The 25,217-nt window shown below is 58.1% G+C and overlaps 1 protein-coding gene and 1 long non-coding RNA gene across 12 annotated transcripts in view; one reads left to right on the top strand and one right to left on the bottom strand.

Annotated features, from left to right (window-relative positions):
- Positions 1 to 1,574: 1,574 nt before the first annotated feature.
- Positions 1,575 to 25,217, bottom strand: part of KCNN1 (potassium calcium-activated channel subfamily N member 1) — a 32,906-nt gene continuing 9,263 nt past the window's right edge. For 2 of the 11 annotated variants that reach the window (XM_040444900.1, XM_040444910.1), the window contains exons 3-12: positions 20,153 to 20,635; positions 19,303 to 19,398; positions 16,143 to 16,561; positions 15,722 to 15,730; positions 13,210 to 13,351; positions 9,896 to 10,006; positions 9,153 to 9,280; positions 5,193 to 5,201; positions 4,707 to 4,776; positions 1,575 to 2,179 (exon numbers count right to left, since the gene is read on the bottom strand). In XM_040444900.1, coding sequence (XP_040300834.1) covers positions 1,925 to 2,179; positions 4,707 to 4,776; positions 5,193 to 5,201; positions 9,153 to 9,280; positions 9,896 to 10,006; positions 13,210 to 13,351; positions 15,722 to 15,730; positions 16,143 to 16,561; positions 19,303 to 19,398; positions 20,153 to 20,554 — 1,641 coding nt within the window. In that variant the 5' untranslated portion in view covers positions 20,555 to 20,635 and the 3' untranslated portion in view covers positions 1,575 to 1,924. Of the gene's footprint in view, positions 2,180 to 3,275; positions 4,144 to 4,706; positions 4,777 to 5,192; positions 5,202 to 9,152; positions 9,281 to 9,895; positions 10,007 to 13,209; positions 13,352 to 15,721; positions 15,731 to 16,142; positions 16,562 to 19,302; positions 19,399 to 20,152; positions 20,636 to 21,073; positions 21,292 to 25,115; positions 25,181 to 25,217 lie in introns of those variants that run through there. The other 9 variants (XM_040444903.1, XM_040444911.1, XM_040444901.1 and 6 more) reach the window with 8 other exon arrangements.
- On the top strand, positions 13,358 to 19,069 carry LOC121010997 (uncharacterized). Its single transcript, XR_005781450.1, has 3 exons — positions 13,358 to 13,487; positions 17,963 to 18,124; positions 18,921 to 19,069. It is a non-coding gene; the product is annotated as an uncharacterized LOC121010997 (long non-coding RNA).

The following is a 25,217-nucleotide window of genomic DNA, read 5'->3' as shown; positions in this document are numbered from 1 at the left end:
CCCACCCCCGGCGGGCGCGTCGGCCGCCGACTTCCTGGTCCTCCGCGGCCGCCCCCGTGACGCGCCCGGGGCCGCCGGGGACGTGCCGCCCGCGTGCCCGCGCTGTTGACTTTGCCACCCCCCCGGCGCGGGGCGGGCCCTGTTTTTGCAGGGTCGGCGCCGTTGAGTCAGAGGCGGGCGGGGGCGGATGTGGCTGGCCCGGAGCGGAGACAGCCACCGGGCTATCTTGTGGTTTCATCTGGCCCCTACCCGGCACCTTTGGCCCCGGGCACCGACCCAGCCTCCCACTCTGGTCTCCGTGCCACCTCCTGACTGTTCTCCAACCCCCCCGAGCTCAGGTCTTGCCACTTGGCCTTTGCACTGACCAGTCCCCTACTAGGAACGCCCTTCCCCAGATGGGCTCTCCCAACTCCCCCCCCCCCCCCGCAACCTCCGCCCCGCCCATGCCCAAATGTCACTTCCTCAGAGTCCCCTAGTCATACTCTGCCTTGTTGATTTCTTTATGGCTCTGGTCTCTGTCTGAGTGCTGTTTACTGTGCCTCCTCCCTCCGACTAGGTGATCCCCAAAGCTGGGCACTGTGCCCTATTCTCCTCAGCCCATCTTACAGAGAGGGAAACTGAGGCCCCCACAGGGGGGCAGCCTCTGCCCGGTAGCACCCAGCCCTGGTAGTCAGGACTCCCAACTCCGGTCTGGAGCCCATGGGCACGTCCCCACTCTTCTCGATCTTGCGCCCACATTATCTCCTGAGCCAGGCTGCTGAGCTCTTTATCAGAGGCTGCCAGGACCTGAGGCTCTCAGCTGGGCCAGGACTAGCCTCCCAGGGGCCAGGCCACCATCTCCCTGCTATACCCAGAGGCCAGCAGCTGCCAAGTGCCTGCCACCCCTGCCTCACCGCAGCACACTGAGCCCAAGGCCTGGAGGGACCTTTCTGATTTTCCTTGTGTCCAGAACCGGGAAGGTTCCGGAGGGGAACTCCAGCCCGCCCCAAGCCCACCCCGGAGGCCACTCTAACCCGAGGATCATACCACGCCCTCCCCCACTTGTACTCCCCCCCACTCCAGCGCCCTCCACCGAGGTTTTTCGCTTTGACCCATGGGCCCCCGAGTTTGAATCCCGACTCAGCCCTCCTCATTCTGCAGCCCCAGGCAGGTGGCTTCACTTCTCTGGCTCACGGTTTCCCCACCCCACCGGGGCCAGGTTCTGGTGACGAAGCGTGGGGATCTACGTGATGGTCCCTGTCCACGGCAGGTCCAATGAACATGGTGCTCTTACTCGTGTCACCTTCCCCACCGGACCCTGGTCCACTGCGGGTGCTCCAGCAAAGTCGGCCGGTAGAATGGGAAGGATGTCTCGATTATCTGCTGCCTCCTGCAGGCCGGGGCTGGGTCCAGTGGGGACTGCCGCTGCTGTCCTCAGGAGGTGTACCCAGCTGAGCTGCGGCTTGGGGGGCCACCAGGCTAGAACAGTGATGGCAGGGGCTCACCTAGACCCCCACATCCGTTCTGGGACCTGGAGTCAGGTGGCCACCTCCCATGTCATGAGTGTCCCCCAGCCATGCAAAACAGGCAGCAACTGGGTGGGTCCTGCTTTATTCAGAACTGGCAAGGACCCCTCTCCTGGTTGCTCCGTGCCCACCGGGGGCCTGGGGAAAGCCAGGGGGCCAGGGGACCAGAGGAAGCTCCTGGCTCCCCCCGGCTCCATTCAGGGAGGAAACGGGTGGTGGCCCACCCCTGCCCTCGCCTGCGGTCCGGCCCTGCCTTCTGCCCAGACGGTCTGGGTGGGGAGGGCCCTGGTCCACTCAGCCCAACTCAGCTTCGGCTCCTTGAACTCCAAGAGGCACCACTGTACAGGGCTTCCTGGATGGCGTGGACGTGGCGGCCACACGATGGCCAAGATTGAGGGGTCTGGTGGTGGGCAGGGTTGTCACCCGCAGTCTGAAGGGGCCATGGGTGGCCACCGGCACGGGGGGCTCCGGGCTGCCTGGTCCAGGGGTCCGGGGCCAGGCCGGGGAGGCAGGGGTGGGGGTGGCGGGCGTATGGCTTGGGCGATGAGGCCGGGCAGGGCCTGCAGGGAGGCGCCCAGCGCATCCAGGCGGCTTTCGAGGGCAGCCAGGCGGGCCTCAAGCTCCTCGTGCTGGGCGTGCAGCTCGGACATGAGGTCGTACATGACATTCTGAGTCTGCCAGAGACAGAGCGGGAGAGAGAGGAGAGGCCAAGTGAGAGAGAGGGAGGGCCAGGCGTAGAGATGGTTGACCAGCCCCAGTTGGGGGGGGGGGGGGCCCAGGAAGGCGGACCCAAGTGAGGGACAACTGTGAGGACATGGCAGAGCCACAGGTCTCTTGCTGGGCCCCCGGAACTGGTAGAAGGAGAGACAAGAGGAGAGACAGGTCTTGGACGCCAGGCTGGGGGCCAGCAGGCCAGGGGAAGGTGGAGGGAGGTCCGGGGGCACAAGTGGTCAGAGCTGCCCTGAGGGGTTTAACTGGCCACCTGGACAGGCAGCCAAAGGGGGCGTCTTGGGTGGTGCCTTCACCCAGGGGAACCACGGCCCAGAGGCCCGGAGGGGGTTTGGGGCTGACGCTGCTCCAGGCTGGGGCCATGGCTGAGAGGGAGGAGGTCAGTTGTGAACCGCCTCCCCGCGCCCCGCCCTACACTGGGGAAGGGACCGCTCCAAGGATCCGACCCGGTCACAGACCAGGGAGTACAACAGCCACAACAACTACTGTTACGGTAGGCCATGGGATGTCCCCGCCGACTCGACTGCTCCCCACAATCCAGCAAGCAGGAGGCGGTTCTGCGACTGTCCACGTGGGCCCTGGGAGGGGAGGCTGGCCACTCCACGTGGTGGGCCAATGCTGCCACCAGGTGGCGATAGAATATTGTTCCTCATCTCTAACCTCAGCTAAGCGCTGGGCACCCCCCCCCCCCCCCCCGCAAGGGGGACAGCCACTCCCCAGCCACCGCCTGGGATGGGAGAATTGATGCTGAGGCGGGGAAAGAGCCCCCCACCCCCACCCCCCCCCCGCCCCCCCCGCTCCATGGAAGGGGGACAGGATGAGGCATCTACCACGGCATTTTGCTGCGTTCCACCCCTAGCCTCTCCCTTCCAACCTCCATGCCTCAGAGGGCCCCGGTCCCCAGGACCAGAGGATAACATCTGGAGGCATCCAGCCCTCTGATGATTTTTTTTTTTCCCCTGGCCTCGAGGTTTAAATTTTTTTTAAACTTGGAATACGCATGTGACTTTTATCAGAGATACACAAATTAAATCAGCAACCTTGGGCAGGAGCGCATTAAAGTTTAATACTGGAAAACATCTTAACCTTGTTAAATTAAAAAAATCCGGAACCCATATAATCCAATCCAATTAAAGCCTTCCTTCAAAGAAGGCTTTGTTAAATGTACTCGGAGTATACTACCGTGATTGCAAGGTTTAAATAACTTTGAAAAATTCAAATTTCAGTCATCTGTACTAACAGAAGGAAGTGTGATAGAGATAATCCAAATTATAATATCTAATGTCTCAAAGGCATTTCATGTGTATTTATAGCCGTTATCTCACACGACATCAAATTAGTTTGGCAAGGATTTTCCATATGCTTTTGAGACTATGTTCTCTCTACTACCAACGGAATGATTTCTTCAGGGTTCTAGAATATGTTTTCTCCTCCATAATGTTTCTTTCCAAATTAAATTTATGTAGGTTAACATCATATCGCATTCTCTCGACAATGATGAAGAGAAGGAGTCCGAAACGCTCTGGGTATAAGAAGTAGGATGGGACTTATAAGCATCTTCTGAAGGTAATATTAAATTAACCTCAGACTAATTAAACTGATTCGGGGAGGGAGCCAATGAGCAGAGTTCACACATGAACTATTCGTGGAGGGTATGCCACTGCTCAGAAGGGGGTTCAGAACAGTGTGCCGAATATTCAAAGAGCAGGACTTGCTAATAAGACCAACAAATAGATTGGTGTATACCATAAACTGATCTTACAGAGCCCTTGCAACCAGCTTTAATTTCCTGAAAGATGTTTAATTGCCGGGCAAAGCAGCTCTCTGCTGATGCTAGGATTTGAATTTCCATCCGTAGCAAAAGAATTTTGATTTTCTCTTGAATTTTGGAGCTTGGGTGTCGATATGCCTAAAACACAAAGGACTACTTCACCAATGTGGCCCACTAATTAGATATTCTTATTAAAGGGGCGCCTGGGTGGCTCAGTTGGTGAAGCGCCCAACTTTGCCACAGGTCACGATCATGGTTCATGGGTTCGAGCCCGGCGTTGGGCTCTGTGCTGATGGCTCAGAGCCTGCAGCCTGCTTGGGATTCTGTGTTTTCCTCTCTCTCCGCCCCTCCCCTTCTCCTGCTCTGTCTCTCAGAACTAAATCAACATTAACAAAAAAGATATCCCTTTAAAGCTATTTTACTAGCTACGGTTTAAAAAAAAAAAAAAAAAGCTGCCAACGCTAAAAAAAAGTAGTTTACTTACAGATGTGGATTCCTAGCTTCTCTCTGACAAGCGGACCCTGTGGAGCCTTGCAGACCCGGCCTGAGTCCCCCGTCTGCCCTACCGGTGCCCGCACTGTTCCTCCCCGGGCAGGAGGCGGGCTCTGTTCTTTACTGAATGTCTCCCATCCTCCTTCGGAGGGGCCTGACCACCCCCTGCTGGCCTGGGGAGCCACCCTGCCCAGCCCCGCCTGGCTCACCTTGGCCAGGTCGGCGAGAGTGTTGGTCTGGTCATTCAGCTTCCCCTGCTCAATCTTCACACTCCGGAGCCTGGGGGACAGACAGGGGGGTGGGTAGACAGGGTTGGTGGAGGCTGCAGGGGAGTGGGGCCCTTCATGCACCCACCCCAGCCGGGGTCGCCTTGTGGGACATGCAGAAGGTGGGAGATGAGGGCGGAGGTAGGGTCGGGCCCCATGCTGCGCATTCCCTCCTAGCACACATGGGGTAGCAGGGCCTGGCGGGTGGCTAAGCCACCCCCGACAGCGTCCACCTTCTGGCCACGTCCACGCGGCCTGATTCAGGATGTCCCGGGAACTTGGACTCCCAGGCCTAGGTGAAGACTGCACACGCTGGACACGTGCCCTGGCCACCTCCTGGGGCCAGCGGGCAGTGATCCGCCAGCGGCCCTGGGTGTGTCCCCTGCCCCGCGAGCACCATGCACCCCTCAACCCCCGGGAGAGACTTACTTCTGAGCTCTGGCAGGCCCCGGCAGAGCAGAGAGAAATCACAAGGCAATTTTAATCTCCGTGCGGCCGGGTGCCGCGCGCCCAACCCTGCCCGCCTCCCACATGCACGACTCCAAGACCAGACCGGGGGCCCTGGATGGCTGAGGGGCTGTCGCCCTGACTCTGCGAAGAGGTTCAGCCTGAGCGGGCAGCGCCAGCCCCTGGGGGACGCATCCGTTGGCTTCCCCTCCCTCCAGCCGCGCCCACCCAGCAAATGCAGCTGTCTACAGCCTTGTGGTGCCACGGTATCCCAGTCTGTGCCAGGCACCTGGTCCCAGAGGTGACATTCAGTCCAGGGAACTATGCCCATGCTGTTTCCCAAGAATAACGGGGCTCCGAGAGGCAAAGCCAGTGCCCACCGGCACTTCAGCAGGGATGGCCATTTGAAGATGGAGGGCTGGGGAGATATATCTAGAAGCCAAGGACCGCCCGAGGCTGCCAGAAACTAAAAGAGGCCTGGAACAGATCTTCCCCTAGCACCTTCAGAGGGCAAACGGCCCTGCCAACTCTGATCTTGGACTTCCGGCCTCTGGAACAGTGAGATAATAAATGCTACTGTTTTAAACCACCCAGTTGGTAGTAATCTGTTATGGCATCCCGAGCAAGCGCCCACTACGTTCCTCGATCTGTCCAGAGATCACGTCCGCCTTTTCACTGGCTGATCATACGGTGTCCCCGTCACGGAGACTCCCCAGCGCAAGACCCTGCCAAGGCTCCCTCATGCTCGCATATCAGACCTCCAGTCTCCCTGGCACCACGCTCATTCCTACGTCCCCACCACTGCCCTGGCTGGCTGTGGACAATCCTTGCTATGCCCGCCCCCCCCCCCCCTTTGGCTTCCTAACCAAATCTCACCCACCCTTCAGGACCTAGTTCCAACTTGTTTGGTTTTATCAGCTTTACGGGGCCATTTTTTTCTTTTTCTTTTCCGATTGGGAAGGGAGTAGGTTTAGGGGGACCCAAAGATGGAGTGAGGGGCGCCTGGCTGGCTTGGTCGGTGGAGTGGACGACTCTTGATCTCAGGGTTGTGAGTTCAAGCCCCATGTGGGTTATGGAGATTTCTTAAAAATGAAATCGCTAAAAAGATAAAAAATGGGGGCGCCCAGGTGGCTCAGGTGGCTTATTTATAAATAAAGAAACAAACAAACAAACAAATAAAGAAAGAAGAAGGAGACAGTCCTGCCCCAGAACAAAAGGAAGCAGGTAACTCACAGAGCAAGTGCCTTCTCCACAGACCTGGCTTTCCTAAATTCCTACCCTCCTGCTTCCCTCCAACAACCTTCCGGAACCTCCCTTGGGGCAAAGTCCAGGACAGGGCCAATGTCTGTGCCCCCCATGCCTGGCACACCGGCTGGCATAGGAAATGCGTATACAGTAACCAAATGAACATATCGAGGGTTGTAATGACAACATTGCTGGTTCTCCTGTTTACAAAACACTGTACGGCAGGTAGGCGGAGGTGAATCCCCAGTTGTGTTCTATCCACACCTCATCCCTGGAGGAAAGGCACATTAACGACCATTGGCTCCACTTATAAAGATACAAAAACGCAACTTGGAATAGCATAGTCACTTGCCAAGGTCCCACAGTTAGGTGGCAGAAACCGGACTGGGACAACAGTAGTCAGTTACTAACTGCGGGAGGGCCAACGAGGAGGGGTCTCTGTCCTCAAGGGGCTTGGGGTCTTGTGAGAAGGCACTGGACACAGTGAGGTTGAGTAAGTGTGGTACCAGCTCCTCTCCCTGCTTTTTAGACGATGGTGGAAGCAGAAGCAGAGGGCATCGTGTGTTACCAGTATTTGTTCTGTGCCAAGGATCATGCCAGGCATTTCTGCATATCCTCCCATTTAGATCTCCCTGCAGTCTTGTGAAGTAGGGACTGTTATCATTTGAAACCCATCCAATTAGAACAGTAAACACAATAAATGTAAATGTACTAAACTCTCTAGCTAAAAGACAAAGACGGTAAGGAGCCCGAAGAAACTCTGGGGGCAATGGATCTGTTTTTTTTTTTTACCTTGACTGTGCTAATTGTTATGTGGATGTATACATACGGTAACACTGATTAAACTATGCAGTTTAAATAGGTGCAGTTGACTATAGTCGATTATAGCTTAATAAAGCTTTTTTTTTTTTTTTTTTTTAAAGAGACAAAGATTATTAAACAGGATTAAAAAGTTGAAATCCAGCTGGCTGAGCTTCCTCTCCTATGGCCTGGTCTCCTCATGGCCACACTCGTTTACCTTCTGACATCCCAGAAGCTGGGCTGCTTCAGCCACACCCTCAGCTCTGCTCCAACCCAACCTTCCTACTCTACCATTGACACCAGGGTTCTCCATGCTGCCTCTTGTCTCTTTTCTCCACAGCTGAATCAGCTGCCTTGCTGCTGTACTAGTTCAGCCTCTAACACTATTCACTTTACTTTGTGACTCATTGGCCCCTGAGTCTGGCCTAGGAGCTCCCGGAGCAAGGAGCCACCTGATTTTCTTAGGGGAACCCAATTGTGAATAGGTTTTCCCACAACACGAGAGATGGGAATCCATGGGCTCATTCTGAAAAGTGCCTAAATATGTTTTTACTATTTTAAATCAGGTACCACAGGACTCAGTTGTAATTTCTATTTGAGTGTCTCACTCCCAGGATTTGGAGCTGTTTAAAATTCTAGACTGGGTGCTGGTCTCATACATCCTCAGTGTGGCTACCAAACATTCGAAAGGTGGATGGTCTGAATAAAAATGGGCTGTAAATAAATGTAAAATACACAATAGAATTTGAAGATTTAGCACAAAAAAAATTCTAAAATATCTGATTTTTTATACTAATCATGTTAATATTTTGCATCTATTGCATGAATATATTAAAATTTATTTCACTTGTTTTCATTACTATTTTAAAATTTAATTTATTATTATTATTATTATTATTATTATTAATAAAATAGGCATCATGCCCAGAATGGAGCCCAAAACAGGGCCCAAACTCACAGCCCCAAGATCAAGACCTTGATCAAGAGTCAGACACTGACTGAGCCACTCAGGTCCCCCTCTTTTACTTTTTTTTAATGTGGCTACTAGGAAATTTAAAACTATATAGTGGTTTACGTGATATTTCTAGTGGACAGTGCTTGGCATATGATAGCCTGGCCCAGCCCAAATCTGGCCAGCTACCTGTTTTGGGAAAATAAGGTTTTATTAGAGGATAGTCCACCCACTCCTCTTCACTGCGTTCCTGCGACAGTGGCAGAGTAGAGTAGTTGTGACAGACCGTCTGGTCCACAAAACCTGAAATATTTACCCTCCGGCCCTTTATAGGAAAAGTTTGCCAACTCTGGCTGCACACTGGACTCACCCGAGGAACTTAAACTTAAAAGCTCACGGTGCATCCCAGACTCTGCCGTGTTGGGTGCAGCCTGTGGGCCTTTTAAAGCCCCGTGGGGGATTCCAGTGAGCAGCCAAGGTGGAGAACTACTTGACTAAATAATTCTCAGGACAAAGGGACAACAGAGGGAATCAAGGAATTTCTAGTTACCCCACATGATCACATGGATCAGGACACAAATTTAATTCGGAGCTTCCTGGCAGCCAAAGCAAAAAAGGGAAATGGCTTCTCATCTAAAAGGTAAAACAATTTTGGCTATTCTGGAGAATACAATATGCTTCTTGCCATTTATTTGGGGTGGGTTGCATGACTTATCCAAGGTGATCGCCCTGGACAAGTGCTGGACCCATCACCTGCCTCCTTCTGACCATCCCACCCAGCACAGACACTGCAAGCCCCAACCAACTGACCACCCGGCATGGGAGGGGCCATGATGAGGCCATGCTGAGCTGTCTGGCCTGGCCTGTAGCCTCCTCCCGAGGACCACAGTTGCCTCCGCACCAGGTGGACACAGAAACGTGAGCGGGAAAGGTGCTGGACTTACTGATGGATGGCTTGGAGGAACTTACGCTGGTGTTTCCGAACCCGGGCGTGGTCTGGCTTCTTCACCAGCCTAGTGTGTTTGTAGATGAGCCACGTCTCCCTGAGAACGTTAGCAGCGGCATTTTTTACCTGGGGCCAGAAAAAGAACAGTTCCTCAAGGCAGGCACGAAACTGTGGAAGGCTCTGGAAACTTCCGGAAACCTCCAGAAACTTTTAGAAACTCCTGGAAATGCCCCTCTGGGATCCTGGGACCGTAAGGCAAGGACATGTTTACGTGGCCACACCTGCACTGTGTGGGTCTGTGTGTGTGTGTATGTGTGTGCGCACTTCATTTGTATCATTCAGCGTGGGTCAGACCCTTTCTATACACCTTGCAGATGTTATATCAGTGAATCTACACACGCTGGCATTTCTCTCACTTTACACATGGGGAAACTGAGGCACAGGGCGGTCGACCTGCCGAGGTCAGACAGCTTTTAAGTTGTACCCGGCTGCCTGGCCCCCAAATGTCTGCCTCTTGCTGTGTGGCTCAGGGTGGGGCTATGACTAGGCACACAGGTGGGCGCCTGGGGCCACTGCCACGTCTCTGTGCATGGTTCATGCACATTCACATGGGCAGCAGAGCACAAGGCAGGGCAGTGACCGGTGGGCATGTGCACATGCCTGGCACGTACAGAAGTAAGGTGGGGGAGGGTCTGCCCTTGATGACCGAGAAGAGGACGTGGCTGTGATGGAGGTCTTTACCCGCTTGGTGAGCTGAGTGTCCATCATGAAGTTGTGCACGTGTTTCTCTGCCTTGGTGAGCTCCAGTTTCCGGGCCACCACGGCCACCACAAGTGCTGTGCAGCCGGCCCCCTGCATGCGGAGGGTGGGGAACACATCAGTGTCCTGCCCCATGTAGGTCCCGGGTCACAGGCAGGACACCCTCCCTCCTCCAGGAAGCCTGCCCTGATTCCACCCTCACCTTTACCTTCTAAGCCCACAGTGTTGGCAGGTCCCACCTGCTGAGCTCACTGACTCCCAGCCCCACCTGCTTAATATCGGTTGAATGTCTGGGGACTGTGTCCCACTGATGAGCTCATCCGATCCCCAACAGCCCTGGGAGGTAATACCACTCTTATCCCCACTAGACAGAGAGGGAAACTGAGGCTTGGAGAGAAGAAAGGGAGAAGAAAAGGGCAGGATCTGCAGGTACGTTCGGAACATGGAGGAGGGAGGATTTGGAAGCATTTCCCTCAAGGCGCTGGGGTCTGGGCGTTGAGGGCAGAGACCCAGACAACACGTCTTTCTACAGTCATGGGAGGGGTCAGTTGGCAGGGTGAGAAGGCAGCGTGAGTGAAGGGTCAGGCTGGCTGCCTGTGGTGGGAGCAGAGCGGAGGTGGGGAGCGGAGGGGAGGATGGTGGCCTCCCCGCCTGATGCAATCACACTCCCCAGGATGCCCTAAATGGCAGATCTCCTGGCTAGTGAAGGAGGTCAGAGAGGACTTGTATGTCTACTGGGAGCAGCCTAGGAGAGAGAGAAAGAGAGAGAAAAGAGCAGGAGCGAGGACCCAAGGAGAGGAGAGGGCAGACAGGGGGAGGGGGGCAGCAAAAAGTGACGTGGGAGGGAGGGAGAGGGTCTGCCACCGAGGAGCAGGGGCCAGGGGCCAGCCTAGAGCCCCCAGGAGTGCCATCAGCCCCAGAAGTGCCCGAGGCCGGTGACAGGAGCAGGTGAGGGGGGCCAGCAGGTGTTCAAGGCAGGTGGCGGGAGCAGGTGTGAAGGGGGGAGGCAGTTCCCCGCCTGCACTGAGGGCTGTTTCTGATGCTTTCCTGCAAGCTGCTCGCTCCTGAGGCCACGACCTCCAAGAAGGAAGAAGGGAGAGTTCGGCCTGGGACGCTTGGCCAGGGATGCTCAGTTCTTCTTAGGGATGGAAGGAAACATCTATGGGGAGGGGTGGGCCAGGGCCAGGGCCACCATCGGTCTGGGTCCCCACATGCCCCGCCAGGGCGACATGGGCACAAGGTCGCCTTCTGAGAAAACCCTGACATGGGTTCCTGGAGCCTGTTCTCAGAAGAAGCCCTGTCAACTGGGGCAAAAAAACACACCAAACAAACAAACGAAACAAAACGAAACAAAACCCGCCAGGTGGAATACGACGCAGAAAAGAAAAAAAAGACATCTGGTGGCTCCGCAAAACAGCATGGAGACCACGCCCAGCAAAAGACGCCAGGCTCAGAGGGGGCCACACTGGGATGCCCTGAAGTTCAAGAACAGACAGACGCATGGCTGGTGAGATCCCGGACAGGGCAGTGACCGGGAGCGGACACGCTTGGGCAAGGTTGGCAGAGAGAGCCAAGAGGAGAGCTAGAAACCAGCCCAAGCGTGACCACCCGTGCGTGTGCCAGCAGCGAGGGCGGAGACGTGGCCACACATGGAACTCATTTTCCAGAAGGAGCCATGTCCCAAAGAACGGAACTCGGCGTTTCCATTTTGTCTTGGGCTTTCCGGGTTTGAGCTCGCCTTACCTGAGTCCTTTTTTGGTTCTTTTGTAAAGTTCGTTTGCTTGTAGTGGGGGTTGGACTGTGGCCCACCTTTAGTTTTTCCCCCTTCGCCTCTTGCAAAGTAACACAGGCAAACAGGCGTGGTGCCATTTCACAAGGCGGGGCCGCGTCAGCGCAGCCAGGAGGAGGGAGGCCCCGGTGGGGGCCCGAGGAGGACGTGGAGCCCCCAGCTTCTGCTCAAACAGCTTAGAGAGGGTGAGGAGAAATGGGGACAGAGCCGTGGGCCTCGGGACATAGTGACAACTGACCACGGTCTGCAAGCAGCGAAACAGGGTGGGCAGAGGCACCGCAAGATGCTCCTTCCGTCGGCGGGAGAAAAGGAAACTCTTGTGGGGATCGTGCCCTATGTTTGCAAGAACGGAGGAGGAGTGGCCTGGCGTGGAACCTGGGGGGTGGGATTAAGTCAGCTTCTTTGGTGCTACTTTGGTCCCACCGATGCTCACTGTTCTTCACAAATGAACAGGTTATTAACTGGGGACTGAGGAGAGGAGTTCCCTATCACGCATCCGATAATCTGCAACCCAAAACACGGAAGAGCATTTGTGAAGGAGGTGGAAGCTTGGAGAAAGAAGGTTCCAGAAGGTTCCAGAAGGGGATGAACAGCAAAACCGAAGACGGGACCAGGGAAAGAAGGTGCTGGGTGTCAAAGGCTGCCCACACCCACCGACAGACTTGAGAAGTCTTTGGGGGAGAAGGGGTGCTGTCAGGGCCCAACGAGTCACAGGAGACAAGCTGCACAGCATGGGGGTTCAGCGGGGTGCTTGGGATGTCCCAAGAATCAGGCAAGGATGGGGAAGGGAGCCGTGACGGCACAACCCAGAGGGTGTTGACTGGGTGTCCACAGCATTCACCGTTCTAGGCGTTTCACATAAAGGAACAGACTTGAGGGGCGCCTGGGCGGCTCAATCGGTTGAGTGTCTGACCACGGCTCAGGTCGTGATCTTGCGGTTTGTGCGTTTGAGCCCCACGTCGGGCTCTGTGCCGGCAGCTCCGAGCCCGGAGCCTGCTTCGGATTCTGTGTCTCCCTCTCTCTCCGCCCCTCCCCTGCTCGTGCTCTGTCTCTGTCTCTCTCAAAAATAAAGGGAAACTTTTAAAAAATTTAAAAAGACATAAATAAATCAAAAGGGACAGACTTGAGCTTCACGATGAACGGAGGAGATGGGCACCGGTTATAGCTGGGGAAACTGAGGCATGGAAGCATCAAGTCCCTAGCCCCGGACCCCAGGGCTGTGAAGTAAGCAGGCTTCAGAGAATAAAAGGGCAGACAAACGCCGGGCTAACAGCGGACCACAGCATCCAGCCCTGCGGGGACCACAGGAGTTACATACATACCTAGGGCTGGAAGAAGCCAAGAAGAGATGCCCCCCAGGAAGCCCAAGGGTGCAGATTTCTGAGTCACGGCCGGGGTAAGGAGGAGGAGGGGGGGGGGTGAAGGAGCAGGGCAGGCTGATGCATTACGGTTCACAATGGAGTGAGCTCCCCATCCGTAGGGGGTGTGCAAGGGCCCCCGCCCTTACCATGATGCCAGTGAGCAGGCACACGCCCTTCCCGCAGTAGGTGTGGGGCACCATGTCGCCATAGCCGATGGAGAGGAAGGTGATGGAGATGAGCCACATGGCCCCCAAAAAGTTGCTGGTCACTTCCTGCTTGTCATGGTACCTGAGGGGAGCCGGGGAAGGCCCAGTCAGTCCACACTGGTCTCTCTGCCTTCATCATTCCCTCTGGTGCCCTGGGTCCACCCGGCTGGGTGGGGACCCTGACTACAAGCAGCGGACCACTTTGAGGGCTCCAAAAGGTACCGCTGCAGGGAGAGGGGATGGTCAGCATCCTCCCAAGGGTACCGTCGGGCGGAGGGCACCCGCACTCTCCTCCCAGGATCCCTTCCCCCATTCTCCCTTCACCCCCACCCCAAGCTGCCGCCCAGGATGTGTGCCCTCCCTGGCCCCGGTCCGGGGGCAGAGGGGTCCGGGTGAGGGTACGTCCACTGTGTCCACGCGATCCCCCTCCCAAAGACAGACGCACAGACAGACGCAGACACAGGTGGCCACGGGCGCCAGAAGCGGCAAGGAGTGGAGGTGAGGATTCAGGTGAGACATCGGGAAGAACTTCCCCAGCCAGCAGGGCTCCGTGAGGTTGAGGGGGCAGGGGGAGAGGGCCCCTGGGGGACACGGGTGGCTGCAGTGTTCCAGGACTTGGGAGCAAAAGGGAAGTCAGTATGTGTGGGGCAGCACCAATGGTCCCCAAATCCCAGGCTTAGGGTTCGTTTGGGAGTTGGGGAAGGAGGCGGCAGCTTGGCACTGGGGGGAGGCTGGCGGTTAACTTTTTGGTATGGGGGGGCGGGCCCCAAGGGACATGAATTCGTCCCCGGCCATGGCCAGCCCTGCGAACCCGGTCACGTGGGCTACAAACACGTCCTACCTACGGTCAGCCCAGGCTGGGGGTCAGAGGGGTTTAGCTCGAGGTTCCCCAGCCTGTGAAGCCCCTCCAGCTCAGGGAGCCCTTTCCTGATGACCCACTCTTTCCCAGGCCTCAGGCCCTGAGGGGACTCAAGGTGAGAGGTCAACTGAGGTGGCGCAGAGGAGGGGGGACGCTGGCAGGGGCAGGACAGGGGAAGCTGGGGGGAGGGCTGCTCCAGACAGACAGGGCTGGAGTCAGGGGCTCAAGAGGAGGCCATAGAAGCCCCCAAAGGAGGATGGGAAGGCTGGAGACCTTCTCGGCAGGTGTGGTGTTTGGGGGTCCCTGTCGGCCCCTCCTCCTGGGCTGCCAGTCTGCTTGCTGGGTGCGGGGGACCTGGGACCGAATCCCACCGAGGCATCTGAGCCCCAAGTTACCCTGGCTTCTGTCTCCCGGTAAACCAGCAAGTAAGACGAGAGGGAGGCCCTCCAGCAGCGGGTGGGGGAGCCCGGGGCCTGGCTGGAGCTGTGGTGGGTGCTGCAGGACCCCCCCAGGACTACCTAGGACCACAGAGTGGGGGACATGCGGGAGGCAGGGTGGGGGTGGGACAGAGCCGCAGGGGTGGAGCGAGGCAGGCGAGGGGGCTTCAAGCAGCATCATAGGGCTCAGAATTTAGGATTGGCTGCCCCCCCTGGTCCTGCCCCGTTCCCTGCCCCAACCTGGGGACCCCTGCGATGACCTAGACTGCACCTCAAGGATGCCGAGGAGGGGAGCCCCACTCTCGCTCCCCAGACCACAGTCCTGACCCCGCCGTGACAGGGTAGGGGATGGGCTGTGGGAACTGGCATAGGGATCCAAGCAGGGGTCCAAGGAGACCCCGTCTGGTCCCAAGACGGTAAGCCTCGAGGACGAGAAGCGCTGGGCCCTCGCCCCCATGAGCCCCACATCAGGCTGAGGCAGGCGCCATGGAGGAGATTAAGGGGTGAAGACTGGGGTCCTGGGGGGACAAGTCCAGCCCAGGGACCCCCAGGAAGCCCAGTCTCAGCCCCACCTGCCATACACCCTTCCAGGGCCTTCCCCAGCAAAGCATGAGGTAGGAGAGGCCCTTTCCCAGCCAAGGCACCCCCACGTCCCGACAGGCCCAGTGCAGACCCTCCCTCTCCCGAAGCACCCCGTGGGTCTCAGGGCCGACCAGGAATCAGGCCCTCAGGAATGTTCCTTTGCCCCAGAGCCTCCCTTCCCCCATCTGTAAGTTGGGTGAATGGCCTGCACCTTCCAGGGCTGTTGAGAACAAACCCCATGCAGAGAGAGGTACTAAAGGCTGGGCCAGTTTTTATTTACTCCAGACCCACCTAACTCTCCGGAGGGGCTGTCCAAGTCCCCCAGGGTCAGCTGTCCAGACAAAACCCTCCCCAACCTCGGAGACAAGGACCTCCAGGATGCCCAGTGGACACGGCCTGAGAACAGTCCTGGGCCTGACTCCGAACTTGCCTGCCCCGGCCCCGCCTCACCTCCCTGTGCACCAACGCACCGCCCCCCCCCGCCCCCCCCACCTTGCGGCAGCTAATCTTAAATTCCTGGCGGACAGGACGGCAGCGGTTCTGTGCACACAGCTTGGTCAAGGGTAGGACTCACATGTTTTCCCTACAGTCCGGTGGGGCGGGCGGAGGGAAGAAGGAGAGCTGGTTAAATTGTGGGGGAAACAGGCAGATGGGGGGCGGGGGGCATCCTGTTCCTGCTGCCTCCACTGCCCTGGGCCAGAGGTCATAGGTTAGCTGCTCGCAGCGGAAGAGCTGGGAGAAAGACGAGCATGAGACCTGCCCCCACCCCACCCTGGGGGAGAGGCCTGGGGTCCCAGGGGGGTGTCGTTTGGGGTAGGGGACAGGATACACAGGCTGGAGTCCCAGGGATGAGGGGGCCACGCTTGAAGGATGGTCACTGAGGCCAGGAACTGGGGGGGGGGGGATCATGTGGGTCAGGGGCTGTGATGGCCAGGGGAGCCCTGGGTCCCCGGAGCTGCGGGAGGGCACGGTGGGCCCCGGGGCCGGGGGCGTACCTCTCACAGACCCGCACCGTCCAGGCGGCGACGATCCAGGAGGAGATGCTGAAGACGAGCAGCACGGTGCCCGGGCAGATGGTCATGAGTGTCTTCATGACAAAGCGTGTGTTGAAGGTGACCTTGTTGAGGGCGCCGATGCTGCGGCTGGAGGCATCTGTGAATATCTTGCTGTGCAGCAGCATGACGCGGCCCAACAGGTAGAGGCGCAGGAACATGGGGACAGACAGCAGCACGTCCACGTCAGCCTCGGCTGCCGACGGCGCGTACGTGAAGGCCAGCCGCGCCGTCCACGTGAAGCGGTAGTGACCCGGCACCGGGTGGATGGCGCACACGGCCAGCTCCAGAGAGATGAGGAAGACGCGCTCACATGTCATGGCGATGCGCCAGTCATCCGCCCCGTTGTCCACCATGAACAGCTGCGGGGGGGCGGGGCGGGGGAGGGGGGACAGGCGGCGGTGGGTGTCAGACTCGCGCCCGTGTCCCCCTCCGGGAGGACCCCCCTCCCCCCCCCAGCCCTCGAACCCCTGGCTTGGCTTTTATGAGAAACACAGCCTCTGACGCGAAACTCCCTAGCTCTCGGGGTCAGCCACGATTCAAATTAAATGTGGAAGAAAACACGGGGTTACCAAGGGCCTAGCAATCTCGTCCCCGGGGACACATGCAAGAGAAATGAAACCGAGCATCGGAAAAAAAAACAAAAAACACAGAAACCAAAACAAAACCGGCATTGGGGCAAATCCTTGCACGCGAACAACTACCCAACGCGGAAACCACCCAAGTGTCCGTCAATGAATGAATGGGATCCTTCCAAACAACGGGATATTATTCGGCCGTCAAGAGGAAGGGGCTCTGATACACGCTGCCATGTGGCAGAACCTCGAAAACATGCTGAGTCGAAGAACACAGGCACCAAAGGCCGCCACCCAGAGCCGAGGGGACAACGGTGCCACCCCAGTGGGCCCGGAAACCGCGGCACTGAGCATTCAGAACGCAGAGAATTTGCCTTGGGAGCTCTTTGACTTGCTCAGCATCTACCAACTTTCTTTCCTTCAGATTTCCCTTCTGGAATAGGAAGGCCTATCCTACGCCTGTCCCACCCCTACATCTTGGGTGATTTGTCCGGCTCTCGGCTGGAGTGGCGCCTCAGTCTCACCTGTATCTGATACTTAAGTGATACATGGAACTTGGGAGTTGGTGCCGGAATGCCTTAAGACTTTGGGGCAGGTGGGAAGTTGTGAATGCATTTTGCGTGGGAGGAGGACATGAATTTGGGGGATGGGCCCGAGGCTGAAATGTTCTGGACTGACTTGTGTCCCCTCAAAACTCATAAATTGAAGCCTTAACTCCCATTGTGACTGTATTTGGAGAGAGACACCCCCTCCCCCGCCGCGTTTTTTTTTTTTTTTAAGCAGGCTCCATGCCCAGTGTGGGGCTCGAACTCACGACCCTGAGATCGCGACCTGAGCTGAAATCAAGAGTCAGACATTGAACCAACTGAGCCACCCAGGTGTCCCTGGAGAGAGGGTCTTTAACGGAGTAATTAAGGTTAGGGGCACGTGGGTGGCTCAGTCAGTTAAGCGTCTGACTCTCGATTTCAGCCCAGGTCATGATCTCACCGTTCGCGGGTTGGAGCCCCCATCAGGCTCTGCTCCGACAGCGTAGGGCCTGCTTGGGATTCTCTCTCTCCCTCTCTGCCCCTCTCTTGTTCACCCTCTCTCTCTCTCTCTTTCTCTCAAAATAAATAAATAAACATGAAAAAAATCAAGGAAGTAATTAAGATTAAATGAGGTCATAAGGGTGGAACCCTGCTCCCACAGGACCGGTGTCCTCGTAAGAAGAGGTGCCTCCAGGGATGCGCGCACACAGAGGAAGCCAAGAGGACACAGGGGGAGAAGGCAGCCGTCTGCAAGTGGAGGAAAGGGGCCTCAGCAGAAACCGACCCTGCCAGCACCTGATCTTGGACTTCCAGCCCCAGCACCGTGAGAACACATTTCCTGCCGTTTCTTTTTTTTTTTTTTTTTGTAATTTTTTTTTTTCAACGTTTATTTATTTTGGGGACAGAGAGAGACAGAGCATGAACGGGGGAGGGGCAGAGAGAGAGGGAGACACAGAATCGGAAACAGGCTCCAGGCTCCGAGCCCTCAGCCCAGAGCCCGACGCGGGGCTCGAACCCGCGGACCGCGAGATCGTGACCTGGCTGAAGTCGGACGCTTAACCGACTGCGCCACCCAGGCGCCCCAGCCTGCCGTTTCAGCCCCTCGGCTGTGGTGCTCTGTTAAAGCAGCCGGGAGCACCCTCACACAGTGCTTCGGTTTTTTAGTGGGTGAACCACATCCCACTGGGGGGCACACGACATTTTGTTGGTCCATACACCGGGGATCTGGGTTGTTTCCACTTTGTGGTACCCGCGAATAGGGCTGCTAGGTGCCTACGTATACGAGTTGCGTGTGGATGCAGGCGGTGTAGGTTTTCATTTCTCTTGGATGTCCCCAGGGATCTCTGCAGGTGGTTCAACCCAGGCAGGATTTTCCTCCACCCACCTCCCGTCAGACCACGGCTCCTTCAGGCCAGGGATCAGGGGCCAGAGTCGGGAGCCAGATCTGACACCCTCTGGCATCCCCAGGCCCCGGTGCCGACCCCAGGTGACATCTGCCTGCTGTGACAGGCTGTGACAGCACGCCCTGAGCTGGGCTCTCCGGGGTCCATCGAGGTTTCAGTGAACTCCCGAAACAGGAGAACAGCCTCCCTGGCATGTAATAAATCTTTCAAATGCAGGGTCTAACCGAATAGGAACAGAAGGCTGGGGTCGGCTTCCAAGGCTGCGAAACCTCGGAAGGCCCCCAGGGCTGCGAAGATGACTTATGTGTGCCAGACCCCAGCTCACCTCTGGCTCCCTCGTTGTCCTCTCCGCCCCCCCACCCCTACCCTCCCAAATAACCAATGAAAAATAAAACATAGACAAGTATACTAAAGAAATTTAGAGTGATCTAAAGGGCATGCCTTCAGAGAGGTCTTTTTTTTTTTTTTTTTTTTTTTTTCCTATAAAGAGGCTACTGGTCCTTTCAGGTTTTAGGGGGCTGGGGTCCCAGGTGCCTGGTACGGGGAGGGTCTCTGGGGGCCCGGAGAGGGGAACTGCCCTGGCCAGCCCGCCACTGACCTGGATCTCCCTGGCGTGGTAGAGGACCACCAGGCCCAGCAGGATGACCGTGGAGAGGCTGATGAGGCATTTCAGTGCAAACGAGTACAGGGACTCCTGGGCGGAGAGAGAAGGGCAGGAGGACAAGGGCGCTGGGGGGGGGGTGGCCCCCCTGCCCCCCCCCCCACCTGGGCTCCCCCCTCAGGAAGGAATGCTCCTGTCCTTTCTCCTTAGGCCTGGGTCGATGGCAACACGGGACTATTACTTCAGAGTTGATAAGGCCTGGCCTCCTAAAGGCCCAGCATGTCACAGCCGATAAGGCCTGGCCTCACGTAGGTACTTCACCGTTTAGAAGGCCTCGCCGCATCCACCGGCGGCATTTCACAGTCTACCGGCGGACGTGCCCCGATCTCTCTCTCTGTCCTCACACACCCTTGGGTGGCACGAGGGGGCGTGCAGCCATAGCCGCAGCCCAACCCGATCACTCTCAGGAGGAGAAGCTCTTTCCGGGCTCTGAGGCCCAGGCCTTCGCTGGGGCTCTCTTGTCCTAGGCCTGGACTGGGGGGCAGCCGCCACCCCCCACCTCCCTTAAGCCAGGGTGTGGCCTCTTGGTGCAGGGCAGAAGGAATGGGCTGGAGCCTAACTCCCCCACGTACAGCCTGCCTGCAACCCCCAGAAGGTAGACACATTGGGAGGCCCAGTACCCACCCCCTGCCCTGCCTCCAGGACCCCCGCCCCCTCCCCTCCTCCAGCATCTTCCACCTGCTCCTCCTGGGGCCAATATGGTCCCTGACCCCACGCCCCAGGGGCAGTGAGGAGCCAAGTAGGTCCACAGGGCCCTCCCTGGGCCAAGGGGAAAGGCCATGCCTACCTTGGTGTAGACCCCCCAGGACAGCTCCGTCTCGGTCACCATGACGACAATGCCAAACATGCCGAAGATGAGGGCGTAGTCGCTGAGGCGCTTCCGCTTCTCGAAGAGCGCCCGCCGGTGGCCCAGGCGGTGGCCCACGTTTGGGGTCTTCCCCAAGTCCCTCCTCCTGCCTGCCTCATCCTCTTCATCGTCTTCCTCCTCTTCTTGGTCCTGGGGCTGCCCCCGGGGACTGCCGGGTGAGGGCCGGGCTGGCTCGCTCTTGGCCACCACCACCTGGAGGCCCGGGCCATGTGGGGGCTGGGGGGGGTGGCCGGCCTCGGGCTCCGAAGGGTCTCTGCCCAGGGCACCCAGCCCGCTGCCCAGCGGCCGCCCCCCACAGCCATTGTGGCTGTGGCTGTTCATGACTATGTGGGTGCCGGGGTTGGGCTCGCTGTAGGCCACCCGGGGCCCAGCATGGCTCAGTGACCGGGCTCCTGTGCCGACCTGTGGGGCATGAGGGACACAGTCAGGGAAGGGCCGTGCCAACCGACCAGAGGGCAGGGACCCCTGTCACCACCCCAAGACATTCTGAGGCTCAGGAAGCCCTGAACCCAGACACGTGACTGACACGTGGGTTGGCCATCCAAGAAATACCCAAGTCAGCCTATATTCCTCTCCTGCTCAAAACCCTCCCATGGTTCCCCAGTGCTGCTGCACAAAAACCAAAGACCCCACTGTGGCCAGGAGGCCCTCTGTGGTCTGGCTCCTACCCACCTCAACCCTCTCACTCTTCCAGAGTCATTCTCTTCCAGCCACATAAGCATCCCCATCACCAGATCCTGACCAGCCTGGTCCAGCCTGGGGCCTTTGCACCTGCTGGGCCCTCTGCCTGTAACACCCTCTTATTGAACCTTTGCCCACTGGTTTTCTGTCTCCAAGTACCTAGAACAATGCCGAGCACTCAGCTGACACTCAGTAAACACTTGGGAATGTCTGGAGACAGAATGTGCTGGCAGGTTTGCCTGGGAGGACCAGAGGCCGTGTGTGTGGTCAGGAGGTGGTTCCAACCTGGGCTCGTCTCCTTCTGACCTTCAGGTTCTCGGGCAAGTCAAGCTCACCCTGCTGGGCCTCCAATTCCTCCCCTAGAGCTGTCTGAAGGCCTGAACACACGCAAGCGTGGGGTATCAGTGTGGGGACACGAGGACCGTGACTGTGGCTGCAGAGACCCCCAGCCCCCTCCTGCCTGCGTGGAAGGAGGTTTGTGATCTCCAAAGAGACTCCGGGATCAACGTGGCAACCCGGTATTTACCTCTAAGATCCCAGAGTTGATTCTGTAGGGCCTTGTGAGATGTGCTCAGCCTGGCCCTGTGACCCCGGGTCAGCCTCAGTTTCCCCACCAGGCCACCAGAGAGCAGCAGACTGTCTGACCGCCCCGACATCCTGGGATTCTGCCCTTGTGTAGGGCAGTGTCCTCTGGGATCATGTTCGAGAGCGAAGACCTTGAGGACAGTGACCCATACAAGATGAGGCTGCCTGGAGTCGCACCTTCTGGGTCCCAACTTGCTAGACCCTCCCCTGTCCCACCCCAACCCACCATCTCTCCCTCCCTCCTGTGTACCCCCCGTTGCCACTACGAGCTGATGTTTAGCGAACGTCTACAACACGCCAGGCTACGTCCTTCACACAAATTTGCTCCTTGATCCTTGACAATACCCCCCAAGAAGGGGTGCTGGGATTTGGCCAGTTTTACCGGTGGGGAAACTGAGGCGCTGTGCCGTGAAGGCGCCATGTCCTTCTAGGGCAGATCCTGGACCGGGCTGCTTTGTAAGATTCTCTCAGCAGGAATAAGTGGGGCAGCGACAGGCAGCGGCCAAGTGCTGACCCCCTTTGAAAAGGCCAGCCTGGCATGCACGGCGGGCCCCTGTGGACCAGGCCCGGGAGAGAGGGCTGTGCGCACAGACAGGATGCCTCTGCGGCCCTGCAACCACACTCTGGTGGTGGAGGGGGGAGGGGGGGTGACAGACACGGAAACTGTCACATAAAGACATGCCAAGAGGACACCTTGTCGGGCACCCCCCACACAGTGTCTGTCCCACTCACCGCATGTCCCCAGATGCTGGTGCCCGCGCACAGTAGGGGCACAAGAAACCTTCCTTTCGTGGGAGAGCGACCTCATGAGTATTAGAACATGTCCCTTCCCTCGCCCCTCCATCCATTACCTCAACCAGGCCGTGGCCACCTGTGGCCTGAGACGTTGGTTTAGAAGTCCTGGCCTCACACGGGCTTAGCACTTCACGGTTTATATGAGCTGGTCTCCTGCACGCCCCGTACTTCACGGCTTATAAGGCTGACCTTGGCCCCGGATCTCTCTCTCTACCTTCACGAACACTCAGGGGCCTTGCTACTCCCAGGCGAGGGCCCCTGCTCGCCACCTGAAGGGCCATCAGCTGGCAGGTGGGGCCGGGAGCCTGTCACCAGGAGACACACAGCGATCGCAGACCCTGCTCTCTCCCAGGAGGTGAGGAAACCCCAGGCATCGCTCCTACCATCCCTCCTGAAAGTGCAGGGGGTCCTCACCCAGGGCTCGGGGGCACGGGCAGGAGAGGCGAGTGGCCTGGCAGACGGAGCCTCGAGGGGGTGGGGGTGTTGCAAACGACCTTCCGAAACGCACTTACGAAGATACAATTTGGGGATGTGACTCAGCCGCCCGACGCATAGGCCAAATTCAGCCGTGTGTCGGCCATGCTCCTCCTTGCCTGGCAGCCTCGTCCTAAGGTGCCCTGGGCAGGGAGGGGTTGGGGGGATGGGTACAGGTGGCTTCTGGGAGGGAGAGAGGTGGAGGGCCTTCCCGTGGCCCATCACCTTAACGTGCCCATGGCGCTTACTGTGGGCTTGTTGGGCTCTTTATCAGAATTATCATGTTTAACCTCCGTGGCCACTAAGTGAGGCAGGCGGCATTCCCGCTCCCATTTTACAGATGGGAGACAAGGCTCAGAGAGGTTTAGCACCTTGCCCAAGGTCACAAAGTCAGGAAGGGAGCAGAGATGAAGTCAGTGCCATCTGGGGGGGGCAGAGGGTGGTGGGATGTGCCAAGTTCCCTCTTGACGAGCCTTCTGGGAAGGGAGTCAGCCAAGCCCTGCCCTTGAGGGGCCACAGAGCTCAGGACCCAGGCACGGTGGGTGTCTGACCCTTCCTGTGACCTCAGAAGAAACAGGACAGAGTGGCCTGCCTGAGATTCCATAGAAGGGGGCAGCTGGTTTCTGCAGTTCGGGTGGGACTGGGGGGGGGGGGGGCTGGGAGACGAGAGACTCCACCCCTTCCCAGGTATACCTTCCCCTCCCCCACTGCAACTAGGCCCAAAGCTGGGGTCCCTGGAACCCTCAGAGATTCCCAAAGAACCAGGAGCCTCTCTAAAACTCTGGCCAAGGTTTGGATGTCTGTGAAAGGGTGTATTTTTCTGGGTGAAGGCCCTGGGTTCGCCAATGAGTTCTAAAAAGTTAGAAACACCTTGTGGGCTGCATCTGGTTCGGAAGGTCCCTAGAATTGCCAAAATTACCTAATGTGTCTGGTGCATGAGCCCTCTGTTCACTGAAGGCTGGCATGGGAGGATGAGCCGAACCCTCCCCCCTTCACACCACCCCAAGAGACACTGTGGGAACCTGGCGGGCCACCCACGGCAGGGGGCGCCCAGGAGGACTCGAGGAGTGGGAGAAGGCAGGCAGGTGGCAGGAAGCAGGGCGGCTGGCTTCTCCAAGCTTTTCTACTCAACAGAAAGACAAAGAAACTGGCCAGACCCCCCAAGGTCCTCGAGTGAGCCCTTTTACAAATGACAAGTTGGTGCAGTGTCTGCCTGGGAGGGACCCTTGGGTGTCCCAGCCAGGATGAAGTCACTGCCCCCTCCTCAGCTGCCTGCCTCTTCAGTAAAAGGATGTCTCGGTGCCCGCCCCCCCGCCCCCCCCCCCAGCAGGTTGGTGGCCAAAATGGAAGTGAGATCTCACATGGAAAACGCTTAGCATGTGGCCGTGGGTACATCTGAGGCGGTGCTGCTGCCCATCCTTCGGAGCTGGACCAGAAGGGGCCTATCTCCAAAGCAGAGCCCCCCTTGCGGTGCAATCCACATCCCACCGCTCCCTGGAACCGTGGCCAGGGCAGCACATGGCAGAACCTTCCAGGACGTGTGGGTGAGCTGTGTGGGGTGTGTGTCCCAGTGGAGGGTGCGTAAGGATCCTAAGACAACCCACCCACCAGCACTGTTTGCACCCTAGCTCTGCAGGGTGGATGGGATCCACTTGCCCTCCACCCCTGGGCTGCCCAGGAGTGGGTACAGTAAGGCAGGCGCTGACTGCCCAATTCCCTTGGGCGCCCCCCCCCACCCCCATCACCACCAGTCAGGAACCTGCCAGCGCTCAGCAGGGTGCAATTAGCCTGCTCTGCCCTCCGCGGGGCTGCCTCCACCAGCGCCCTCCACGCTGACCCCTCTCCATCAGCGTCTCCCATTTGGCTCCCAGCCTCCAGCACTCACATCTGCAGCCTGCCCTCCAGGACAGCCAAGGCAATGCCCTGTGTAGGGTACCCGAACCTCTGTCCGGGGACAGCTGAGAGACCTAGCTCCTTGGCCCCTGCATTAGGGCGACCCTAACGGCAGTATCTGGGAGCCAGTGGTGAGGGTCTCCTCCCTCCCGTTCCCAAATAAGTCCCAGGTCACTGCCTTCACCCCAAGAGCTCCCCCCACCGTATCTATGGAGTTTAGAGACTCACTGCTCTACCCCGGCCAAAGTGAACCCAGTACCTTCCCCCTCCGGGATTGGGGGTCCGCGAATCTCCACTCGCTCAGGCAGTGCACAGACACACATTCCCTTCCTCTCCGTGTCCCCTGGGTTCCGGATCCTTCGGAGACCCTCCGTCCTGGCCCCTGTCCCAAACCGCGTCCCCCCTCCACGACGTGCCTCCCTCTTTGGGCGCTCCGGTCCGTCCCACCCGGTACCTGCAGGGCTCGGCTCCCGTGGGCAGAAGAAGCTGGAGGGGAGAGGGTCCCGCGCGGCCGGGGACTGAGGCGGGGACGGGAGGGAGGAGACCCTCACCACTG

Source organism: Herpailurus yagouaroundi, unplaced genomic scaffold, assembly GCF_014898765.1.
Source record: "Herpailurus yagouaroundi ecotype Mexico unplaced genomic scaffold, PumYag 193, whole genome shotgun sequence".
Lineage (NCBI taxonomy): Eukaryota > Metazoa > Chordata > Mammalia > Carnivora > Felidae > Herpailurus > Herpailurus yagouaroundi.
Note: the sequence above shows the minus strand (reverse complement) of the source record. Positions and strands in the feature narration are given on the sequence as shown.